Source organism: Orbicella franksi, chromosome 9 (genome assembly GCF_964199315.1).
Source record: "Orbicella franksi chromosome 9, jaOrbFran1.1, whole genome shotgun sequence".
Classification (NCBI taxonomy): Eukaryota; Metazoa; Cnidaria; class Anthozoa; order Scleractinia; family Merulinidae; genus Orbicella; species Orbicella franksi.
This window is the reverse complement of record NC_138153.1, coordinates 28,375,318-28,387,523: the sequence shown is the minus strand read 5'-3', so window position 1 is coordinate 28,387,523 and position 12,206 is coordinate 28,375,318. Positions and strand designations below refer to the sequence as shown.

The 12,206-nt window shown below is 37.7% G+C and overlaps 1 protein-coding gene across 4 annotated transcripts in view; it reads left to right on the top strand.

Annotated features, from left to right (window-relative positions):
• Nucleotides 1-402: 402 nt before the first annotated feature.
• LOC145496768 (voltage-gated inwardly rectifying potassium channel KCNH6-like) overlaps nucleotides 403-12,206 on the top strand; it is a 23,345-nt gene continuing 11,541 nt past the window's right edge. Inside the window, exons 1-2 of one of the 4 annotated variants that reach the window (XM_081476513.1) lie at nucleotides 403-532; nucleotides 806-867. Coding sequence is in view for 2 of the 4 variants with exons in the window: in XM_081476510.1 (XP_081332636.1) it covers nucleotides 11,223-11,294 (72 nt within the window). In the remaining 2 variants the exon portion in view is untranslated. The other 3 variants (XM_081476511.1, XM_081476512.1, XM_081476510.1) reach the window with 3 other exon arrangements.

Sequence of the window (12,206 nt, the reverse complement as noted above, 5' to 3'; positions counted from 1 at the left end):
ACTCTCTTCTGCTCGTGATATGACCAGCTCCATCACACTAGCTTGAATTTTAAGACATTATTTATGTGGTAAAACTTGAAACGTGTCTTACAACTGTGATTGCATGTTTAACAAGGAGGTCATTAACACAGTTACTCGGGACATATCACAGCAGCTGGTCTAACCGTCACAAAAGTTTTTTCGTCATCACGGTAGTTTATTTTTCCATCGCCACAAGCATTGAACTTTGTCAGAAACAAATAAAACCGCCATGGTCGTACGAACAATATAGGATGACCTAACACCAGAACGATGTAGACAACCACAAAAACCTTGATAGCAGTGGTTTTAGGAAGCCGCTTTTGCCGACACCCAATCTGGTATTGAATTCTTTTTACAATGCGCTTTTATTTTTAGAACTTTTATCTAGCATTTAAGCAAGGTAGTAATGAATGTAGAAAGTGTCGAAAACGTGTCTGTATGCTGCATTACAGGCGCGGCTGAACACCGAGAAGATCAAATCTATTCGTTGTGTTCTCCACTTACCAGACAAGTTTTCTCAAATTCTCAATCGGTTACTGCATGCTGGTTATTTCTCAATTGTTGACGTAAACTTCTCGGGGGTTTATCAATGCGGAAATTTTTATTTTGCGTCCAGAATTCGCGTTTTGTAATTCTTTCGAGGAAGTTCATAAAATTTTAACAGAGAAGAAAACACTCTTTGATTCACCTTCCATAACATGTGTCGTCTCTGTTTTTGCAGTGTGGAATATTTATATTAACTAATTTATATATTTTGATACTCTTATATTTCTTGGCTTTTTAGGTGCGTCTTGTGAGTAAAGCAGAAAAGATATTTGAATCGACTGATGAAAGCCTGAATAACTGGTAAAGTATGTACACTGATCCTGTAGCTGAATTATCAGTTTAGAACTGAGTTTTACAAAAATGTTCGCATACTTAATTCTTAGATTTATATCGTATCCACTCACTGTGGTTTTAGGAACGTTATTGTTACTTTAACCTTAAACAAGGAGAGAGTAATTTGAGTGATTTTTGATAAGAAATACAGACTTGTTTCCTAATAAGATTTAGTTTCAAAACTAGTTTTCAATTCAAGACTACCAACCGGAAATGTCTGCGGCGAACAAAAAATAAAATGTTACTCTTATAGTCGCTTCTTTAGGAGATTCATATTCAAAATTGGTTTTCAATTCAAAATAGACCGCAGAAACCTATGTCCCCAAATGTCTGAGAACATAAAATTAAAATTTACTCTACGTATAACAGTATATCAACACTATCTCAAAGCAGACCACCTTAAAAATTAGTTGGTACGTTCTCTAAAATTGTTTCAGCGTAAGGTCAAGTGGAATTTATTTTTAATCAAAATTGGCTTTCAAACCAAAAAAACAAAAAAATACAACAACAACAACAACTTTGCTTGTTGTATTATTTAAACACACGACCCTGCTGCCTTGCATTAGCCTTACAGCACAGTAGAAACTTAATGTAATTCGGTCTTTTCTAAATCCTCATCTTCTTAATTTTTTGAAAGAAAGGAATCATCACTCGTGAGAAAAGTGAAATAATGACAAGTTTTAGAGAACAATGTGTCTACCGAGGGTCAAGTGAGTTATTACAGATAATTAGCAAAATTGTGAGATTGAAATCTTTATTTTATACTACTGGCAGTTTCCATCAAATCTGGGGAGCTCTAAGTTGTTATCTTGATTTATCGTCCGGTATATCAGGCGAGAAACAAACACAAAAAACAAGAACAAAACAAAACAAAACAAGTGATGGGAAACGATGAATAATCTCAACGGCAGATCTATCATATACACACTTAATGTATCTTGTATACCTTATGCTAATTAAATGTCGCCCCTAGTATATAATCATTGCGCAGCAAAAATCTCTTTCCATTAGGATAAAAAGCAGGTTAAAAATGAGACAACTGTGAGGTTTCCCGGTTGAAAAGCTATAAGAAGTGTAGAAGCTCTCTTTAGCTGCTTTTGTTTTGCTGTTGTAGCGGCTGTTAGTGCAAATTGTTTTGAGGTAGGGTCATTGGTTCTGTTGTTTGTTCTATTGTTCTCTCAAAGAGTATCAAGCCATTCATGTGAGACCTTACGAGAGTTGTTACTTGACCCAAATCAGTTGAGCCTCCGTTGATATAGTCTCTCCTCCGCAGCCGTTTTTTGGGATGTCACGCAACGCTCCGTGACATCCCAAAAAACGGCTGCGGAGGAGACTACCGTTGATATAAATCCTTTTGTTAACAAGGCACTCGAACGAGGCTACAGGGAAACACATCATTTTTCGCAACGCAGAATGCCCCCGTCGCCTCGTTTGCGGTTGATCGAAGAGCTGATAACAATATTAAAAGCTATTCAGCTGGTAAATTTCGCTAGTAAAAAACAACTGCACATCATTTTCAGTTGATTCAATAGTAGCTTTACAATGGTATATAGGTTGGTGCAGTTTCGTAAAATTACGTACCCCAATCTGTTCAAAGATGAATACTTCGCACCTATCGTAAGGTATAAGTATTTTTAAAACCCAATGGCACATTTGGCCGGTACTTTAACTGCGGTCTTCATATAATGAACAGTCTAAAAGTGCTGCTAAGTGTGGCTGCATGGAATACAAGTCTAGCGCGGGTTACCAACCTATTACCAATCTATTAGGTCTATTAGGAACACAGTACAATCAAGAGATTATGATCTCTTGGTACAATAGAATCTTGGAAGCCCTTAAAAAAGTACTACCTCGTTTCCACGCCCTCTCTTCTTCCCGCTCCCTAGAGAAACTGGGCAGGATCGGTTAACAGTTTCAAGTTTTCAGGTCGACGGGAGGGAACACAAAATTTCTGAATAGTAATTTGGTTTAGTTTACGTTTCAAATAGACATTTTAGTGCCCAATTCCTGTTTCACGTGTGAGGTTAAGTTTCCTCTGGTCCTTTGCACCTTTGTCCGATGCTTTTTAGTCGCTAGCTCGTTTTGACAAAACACTGTAAACGCCTCAAAGCCTTCCATCGCGGCAAAAAGGCAATGAATCAGGAATGTATTTTAAGATTAAAGTTGTTTTATGATTCGTGCATTTGCCGTTTCTAAAACGGAAAAATGTTGTTTACACCTTATCTCTTCTAAAGTCACCTGGGTTTGTTTTGTTAAGGTTGGTTTAATTTAGTTTGCTCGAGCGCATATACATAAGGGTGAGTATAAGCAAATTATGCAAACACGGCCGTAAAATGTTTATTACGAGCGCCGTTTGTTTGGGAAATTTCTTAACAAAGGGAGTTACGAGTTACTGCCGCTGCATCTGATGCTTTGATATACCTATCCTTGGCGTAGCCTGAAATGTCCACACTACGCCGGAGAAATTTGAAAATGCGGCTTTATTTCTACGGTTAGGCCTACCGTCCACACAAATCCGTGAAAACGGAACTTTTCGAAAACACTTTTCAGACCGGAGGCATTTGAAAACGCCGGCTTTGCGTTTTGGTGTGGAAAGAAAACATTTTAAAAACGGGGCTTTTCGGAAACGACCACATTTTCCTGACCGAATTTTCCTCAAACACAAATCCAAAATGACCGGTGATTGTTGCGTTTTTAAATTCCTCCGGCCTAGTGTGGATGGAAAACATTTGATGCGTTTTCAGAGTGAACACTCCGTTTTCAAATTTCTCCGGCGTACTGTGGACGGGGCTTGAATCAGTCATCTCCTGTCCTCAGATGGCTGACATTTTAGGCTAATACTTGGCCCCAGAGAAAATTAACTAGCCCTTATCAAATTTTGCCCGATCAGAATGCTTGCACGCAATTTGATATTTCGTGTTGTCTTATATCACGGTCAAAGAGTGACCACTGGGCGTAAAACACAGTGTAGTCAAATTGGGCTCTTTTTCGAGTTTAGTCCTAGCTGAATTTATAAGACAGAATCTGCTATACTAAAAAAACTATTGAAAAGTGATATTCATCGCCTGCCCGTCAGCAATAATAATCAATATTTCTTAATTAGTCTAATTTGTACATTATTTCAGGCACATTAACCATTTTTCGACCATAAACTCTCGTTTAGTGGTGAAATAAATTATTCTCTTTCCGCGATAAAGACGTGCAGTTGCGTTTATTTTCGATGATGGGGCCTCCTTAAAGGTTCCCGAAATTGTAAGTTCTCTCATAGAACTCAAATATTGTGTCAGTGATGATGGTAAATTGTAAAGAGCTTTGTGATTCCCTTTATTTTTCGACGTGTCGCATAGGCAATATTGATTAAGGTAAATTGCGAAAATTTTACCGCGGAAAATTTTACGGCGAACTTTGAGTGATTTCGCCAATTTTAAACTCTGCGAAATTAAAGGATATTGAGACAGGAAAAGCAAAACGTTCCTGACTAAGTAGATATACCTGGGTGTGTTTCAATACACTTATCGTGCGTGTCAACGCCCTTTTGTTTCTGTTAAGCCAGTACTTGCGCAGTACCTGTAGAGCAGTGTGAATCGTTATTTTAATCTACGTAACACATTTTCAACCTATTTCTTCGAGAAGGTTTCATTAAGCGGTGTTTTTCGTTTTAATTAGCCGAGGCTCTTTAAAACTTTGTGGTTATCATGCGAAAATGTCAATTTATTGCAAGTTAATTCGTGTCTTTCTGTTTCGGTCAGAACACAAACATTAAAGGTATAACAGAAAAACTTGTGATATGTTTATACAACGAGTCTCACTTGTATTAGCCATTTATCTGTAATCGGTCGGAGCCATAAAGTTTAATTCTGTTATTTCAAACCGTGCGTGTGTTTCAAAAGAGAAGAACAAAAATATTAAATGAAAACAAGCTCATGCCACCTTCGAGCTTTAGACTGAATTTATATGCGTATCAAAAGCTAGCCAAGCGGGAAAATTACTCAGCCAAAATTCCTCTCAAAATGAAAAGCTTAGTTTATTGAAATGTGACGAACAGTTTGCATTCCAAGTATTTACCTATGACTCTAATTACGTTGTAAACATCTGTCTCAACCACCTAGCCTTCTGATTGGGTGGTGAAAAACAAGGACCCAAGCAGATGGCCGTTGCCGTCCCTGTCACAACGAATTGTGATCTTTCAAATTCAAAACTCGAAATCGCCTTAGGTCCGCGTTGCCTTTGAAGTTTAGCAAAGTAACTCTTCGTAAGAAACTCCAGTTTTCTCATCAGAAAAAGAAAAGAATTCTCATGTAAAGCAAAACGACTTACCTGGAGTGACATGGCGCGATGGAAACTGGTCCAAGTCGAGGTTAGGATGTTTCTGTTCTATTTAAGTCTTAACTTAACACCGTTACCATTGTAACTTGCACCCCCTTCTTTCAACCGAGTTTTAACTCAATTCGAATGGTCCATCGTTTGTTAAGTCGTCTATTATTATTGTTAAATTTTAGCAACTGTATATTTTCCTGGGTCTTGGGGATTTTCTTTCGGCACAACTCATAAAATCATCTATTCTTCGATTATAAGCTAATTTTATGCAAACTACAAACAGGTTTTAAAATTTAGAGTATCTTTAGTAATAATCTTTTTTGAAAGCTCGTTTTACGTCCGTTTAGCAGATCCTTGAATTCTTAACCTAAAGTTTGTTTTTAGTATTAAATGTAATTAAAAACAACCTTGCTAGGGTTTGCTTTTGTAGGAAATATGTGCTCTTCGGGCGATGTGCCAGTTAAGCCGATATTCAAATGTTTCATTGCATGTCAATTTTTAAGAAAATGCAAATATCTTTTCGAATTATTCGCAAAGGCTTTATTGTATGCCACGCTATAATGAATGGTCTGAAAGACCCAGTTAGCGGGATATTTTGCTTGAGAATGCTCCGGACATTAAACACAAAGAAAGCAAATTGTCTCGAATTTTGTTTTCCTTTGTATACAGACAATATTTTCTCCTTCGTCTTTTTTGTTTTCCCCGTCATTTGAGTCTAAATATCAAGGTAACTGCTAGTGTCGAAATTAGACTTTCTAGCACATTTGCGGGTGTCTTGAGAGATGCAACCAGCTACACCTTTATCTGTTTCTTTTGTAAGGGAAATATTTTGAAAACAAGGCTTGAATTTAAATCATTGACCACAAAAGACCGGGTAAATATTTTCATGGAAATTATCGTATTCGTTTGAAAAGCTGGCCACCACGCGATTTCTGTGAAATATCCACTTCAAGATGTTTTTCGGGTAGATCGTTTGTAATTAAAACCTGTGTAGAAGATAATAATTTTGTCGCATTCTCGACTGAAATAAATGAGAGTCTTGAAAGGGTATTATGCAATCGTGAGAGAATACTGCGATGGTGCGATTGTAACAGGCGAACGAAAACCTCATGCTACAAAAATATCACGAAGTTACACCGAGGTGATTGTTTCTTAGAATTGTGCCGGCAAAATTAATTGACCGTTCGACGGAAATGACTCGCTTGTTTAAATTTGGTTTTACGAAGTCTGCGTTTGTTGAGCGTTTAAAATTGCTAATATTTGCTTGTGTACTGTTTCCATTTTTTTTAAACCAATCAGAGGAAACGTGCTTCCAGTCGCTGTCTCAACCTTTGTATTCAGCTTTACAAGTCAAACGCTCTGAAACTATTGCCGTCAAATGTCTTTGTAGGCCTTTCCACAAATGTCACGTAAAATCACCTAAATTTCATTGCGGAAATTCTCCTAAATGTCACAAAAAGTTTCTAAATATATCGAAAAACACTCTAAATATCTCCCACGGGGAGTTAGGAGGAGAATTGTTACGAGGCATCAGTATATCCCGAATTTGGTTCGACTCTGTCACGACGTGTGAATCAAAGTTGTTTTCCTGCCGTGTCACAGTCGAACCTGATTGCAGTTTAGTTCGGCACGGCAGAAGCACGACGTCTGAACTGGGCCTTAGCGCTCAACCTTTGGGCGATAGTGCCCGTCCAAGATTGTAACATGTCAGTCACTGAGCCGATAACGATCGAGAAAAGGCCCTCGCATTGTCAAGTACTAAACAAAATCGTCGATAACTCATTCAGGGCTAGAAACCCAATTTAGGAGCCAGCTACGTCAGTACAGCAGCCATTGTTCATGGTGAAGGTAAAATCTGCAAATAAAGGGAGCTTATTCCGGTTTCTCCGCCCTTCTCGTACCCTGTCTGAATTAATTTAAACTAGTTAAAAAGCCGGATATTGTACAATATTCTAGCTATCACAGGACACGCCTAATTAATGCTACAGTTTTTTCAAGAGTCAAAACAGTAAAAATAATACCAACTCAAAATGATTCTCGATGCAAACGGTCGATAACAACACCGTTAATACGACTTGTTTGCGCATCAATTTCTTTTACGCTAACTGACGTTAATGAACCGATGTTAGTGAGTTACTCTCAACACGCCACAAATGTGTCCGCCATTGCTCCGGCTAATCAAAATTAAACGGTAAAGCGTTTGAATACACAGCTAAAATCTGCGAAATTCACTGACATTTGAGAAATGGGTTGAAATTTTAACTGATAACAGAGTAATGCCCGAAAATTTATAACTGAAATTTTGATCACCACTTGCACTTACAAACCCTTGTAATTTCGCTAACTGTCATCGTTATATAACTGCTGAGGTTTAGGTGAATATAACGCGCTCTCTTATTGGTTGATTTATGGCCACATGACAATGGCTAAATATAAATGTCGCAGCCCACTCTCCCACTAATCAGTGGTTTGTAGTTGCTTTAACATAGGAAAAATTATTTTTGCCTTATTAATTCACACTAAGCTAAAGCCATGTAACAAAAACCCTTTAATTACTGCTCCTCTGGGAAAAAGTCGAGGAAAACATAGGTTCGATTTCGGCCGCTCTCTCGTGTAAAACATATCGAGATTCTCGGGAAAACAATGTTAAGTGTTTTCCTCGGGACCAGTAATTAAGTTCATTTTATTAACGGATGGTGACTGAAAGTCGTCAGGTTCCTCACAATATGGCTTCACTCCAAAATTATTCGACATAAGGATGATTAATGGTTAAATAAATTTTTAACTATCTCAGCCAAGTCGTTTGAATTCCAAAATTGACTCCTTAAATGTTTCTGACAAAAAGCACTTCTCGGTTAAAAAAAAAAAACAAGCCTTGCATTTCGCTGGTTGCTTTTGTGAACTGATATTAACCGTTATTGTGCTATCAACGTATGCAGACGAAGTTGCTGATTTCCAACTCATCGTTACGTAAGTGGACAGCTGGTTGAAAAGTTTCTATGTTGTTTTGTTAGGTCCTTGCCGAGTTTTTCCCTGTTTCCGTGGGTAGATGTGAAAACACTTGCATACCAGAATATAATTTTTCACTGAGCTCTAAATGAAACATTTCCGGCCGTCAAAGGCATGATTTATTGTTCGTAAAGAATATTCACACTTCGCTGAATACGCCCTTTTGTAAATAAATTAGTAAGGGAACAAGAGTATGGAAAGTTGGTCGAATACAAGAGCGAAATACGAATGAAGGAAGGAAGGAAGATTCAGTATATGTTGGTGTACATACCGAGGTAAAGAATTTGGTCGCAAGAACATGCCTTATAGAACATTTACATCTAAAGGATAAAATAACAAACAACTTGGTTATAGTCGCGCGATTTGTCCAATCTATATTGCTCGTCTTCTGTACCTAATTTCGACTCCTGAAATGACATGGTGACAGATGCGTTCGCGAAAAGAGCTTTTTAATGGCTGAATTTTTAAAATTGTTAGTGGATTTACAGCTGGTAGGCCTAATTAGAATGAAAACGTGATTATTTATTATGACTAGCCCAACAGTTTTTTAAAATTCTGTCCTGGCATTCTGTATTTACTCTCTTGTACATCATGAAGCTCTTTCAATTAACACACTGTAGTGTCTTCTAAACACCGACCAAACACTGTTGGCCTGTTGCGCGCACGTTTCTCTGGGTGGCGAGATGGTTTCTAAAACCGGCCGATCACTGTTGGCCTGTTGCAAGCGCGTCTCTCTGAGGGGCGGGAAATTTATCAACAGCTCTGTCAAGACGTAATTAAAAGACTTGAATAAACGTCAAATATTTTCTCACTTAACGGTATCTATTTATTTATTCATTTATTTTTTTTTATTAAAGGCTAGGAGTCAGTAAGTGTCGTACGTTCATGAGATGACTGATTTGTAAGTGACAGAGCTCTATATAAAACAGAATTAAGCTTTAAAATATAAATTAAGGATAAATAATTATAGTAAAGCGTCCAAAGATAACTCTAAAATAAATCACTGAGAGTCATGTGCAGAAGACAACATCGCAAGAGGAACAGTGAGTTAAAATGAAGAATCCAGAGGTGGATCATCTGAAAAGTGGAAAAGAAATGAATTGCACCGAAAACAGTCAGAGCAAAACACAAGTTACAAGCTGTAAGTTTTTGTTATATATATCATTATTTTGTATATGTTGGTTTCTTGATTCCAATTAAGCTAAAGGCATTAGAATGATGGCAGCAGACGATTTCTATTCGATCAAAATTTATTTCATATCGCTTTATACCTGGTATGGCAACTTAGCTTGAGTTATCGCACTCGCTTAAAAAAAAGTCGCAACGCTTATTAAATTTTTCGATGTTACGATGTTGTGCTTATTTAAGGGGATGGTTAAAAAAAGTTTAAAGACCTTTTCGAAATCGTTACAGCTCTTTTTCCTAAGACCATAGGAACAACCAAAACTCAGTATTCTTTTTCCATGTCGGAGTTAAGCGCGACTTTAGAGCTGAAATACTTTTTCTGTCATGAGCGGCGCCCATTTGAGGGCTGAGCTTTTATCGGGTAAATACCGTATTCTTATTGATATTCTAATCTACGCCATGTTGATATGATACTGAAAAACCGCGTTTAGTGTGTAGCTAGCTCGGATGGCTGCTAAATCCCTGGCAAAACGATTAAACATTTTTATGCTAAGTCTGGCTAGTCCTGAATAACCATGACTGAAGCGAAACGTGGGCTGAAAATATCCAAATGTACCAGTGAAATAATCCAATGGACTTCGCTTGACGAAAATAAAATATTTGAATTTTAGCCGGTGGATCAAACGTGTTGCTGGACAAAAATATTTGCTAAGCCAGAGCCTCACAGTTAGGTAAAATTTCGTTTTCGTAAAAGAACATATATATCTACACGTACGGTCACAACCGTGTTGTGCGACGCTTATGTATTCGGCGATAAAATGAATGAACAGGTAACTTCGAAATTTACCATTGTTTACAGTCATGAGTCACGTAGACTTTGTAAAATGGAGCTATTACTGACTAAGCAATTATTTAACGTGTTGTCAAAGCGATATCGAGCCATCAAAGAAGAATGGTTGGACCACAACAAATTGACCAAGTCGAATTCGTCTTTCAGTTCCGGCTTCTGTAGTGAGCTCCTTAAAAAAACCGCAAATAGTCAAAACATTAAATTTCTCATAACATATATATCGAGGGCAGAGTACTTTTATGTTACTATGTACACGTACGGTCACAACCGTGTTGTGCGACGCTTATGTATTCGGCGGTAAAATGAATGAACAGGTAACTTCAAAATTTACCATTGTTTACAGTCATGAGTCACGTAGACTTTGTGAAATGGAGCTATTACTGACTAAGCAATTATTTAACGTGTTGTCAAAGCGATATCGAGCCATCAAAGAAGAATGGTTGGACCACAACAAATTGACCAAGTCGAATTAAAATTCACCTGCCTTTTGCAGTCATTTGCATTTTGAGACTAAATTGACGGATGATAATCATCATTAAACCGCTTTTTTATTCTTCTTGGCTTGTGTTTTCGATGGCAAAACAAAACAAAAAAAAATTGGCGGCGTACCAACGCAAACTCGGGCAATAAATTAAAAACTCGACCTGAAAAGCACTGGGCTTCAAATTCGTCTTTCAGTTCCGGCTTCTGTAGTGAGCTCCTTAAAAAAACCGCAAATAGTCAAAACATTAAATTTCTCATAACTTGAGCCGATCCGAAGGTTGAAATCTCGCGCTACCATCTTTTTGTTGTGTATCGGCGGAAATGCAAACCTTCTCGAGGTGTTCGCACGCGATTTTGACGGAAAACGGCGCGCGAAGTGAATTTCGTGTCACAGTGACGTCACAAATGAATGCGACGAGACTCGACAACCCACTTGTTTGAAAGATAATATGTTACTCCGAATGCAAAATGGCTTCCTAGCGGGCGAGCGATTCGTAGCTCAAAATCAAATCGTGAATTACAAACCGAGGCCGAAAACATGTCGGCCTCTCGCCGGCTGTTAGGTCTACGGAACGCATCGTTCGCCCCGCAATTGGGTATTAAAGGGCTGGTAAGTGAATTATTATTTCATGTTCTCGCAAAGTATAGGCCAAGCCTGAGAAAATGAACTTTACACGTTACTGTATACGAATTTTACTGAATTTTCACGTTAAGTCTCAAATTCATGGCACAGAAATGTGAATAATTTGAACGTTTGGGATAAAGCTTGAAATCAGAAGTGAATTGTTACTCATCCCGACTATCGGGCTAATTTTTAAGATGCAGATTGAGCGATAAACAGAGCAGCATTATAAAAAAACTTCTTTCTCGGCATTTCATTAGTCTCTTGACAGAGATATATTTGCTTTGTAAGGAATTTTTATGATCTCTTTACATTCCTGGGGTACCACGCAGTGCGCGCATTTTACCGCATTTCCATTTTGAAACTTCGTTGTTTTGACTTGAAAGGCTTTCCTCCTGTATTTTGCTAAACAAAGCCCCTTTGTCGATCCCTGAAGCAATATATCTTAAGGAAATTTTCGTTTAAAGGCGCTGAACGTTATTTTCTTAGCTGGATTTTATTATTACATTTCTTGTTTGAAAAGTAAGCTATGAATATTTTAAGACATCGTTTAATAAACTCGGTGCTTGTTGAAGCGGTAGGGGCGGAAAGTTTATGTACTCACAACCTTACATTATTACTAAAATATAAACTATTTTCTTTGCCAGGGAGTGCATACATGAAATATTTACCCAACTTCGGAATAAGAATCACTGTTTTTTTCCGAAGGAAAGTTGTTAGATTTTCTGGTGTTATTTCATGACTCAAAGTAAATAAATAATTATCTACCAGGTCGCAAGAGATATTCTCTCTGAATTACCTAGTTTGAATACAAGGTTTTCTTTCTGGTTTTGTGTTGTCTAGGATGATAAGATATTCTTATACCACTGATTTTATCAAGCGCAAGTGTTTTATTTTCGG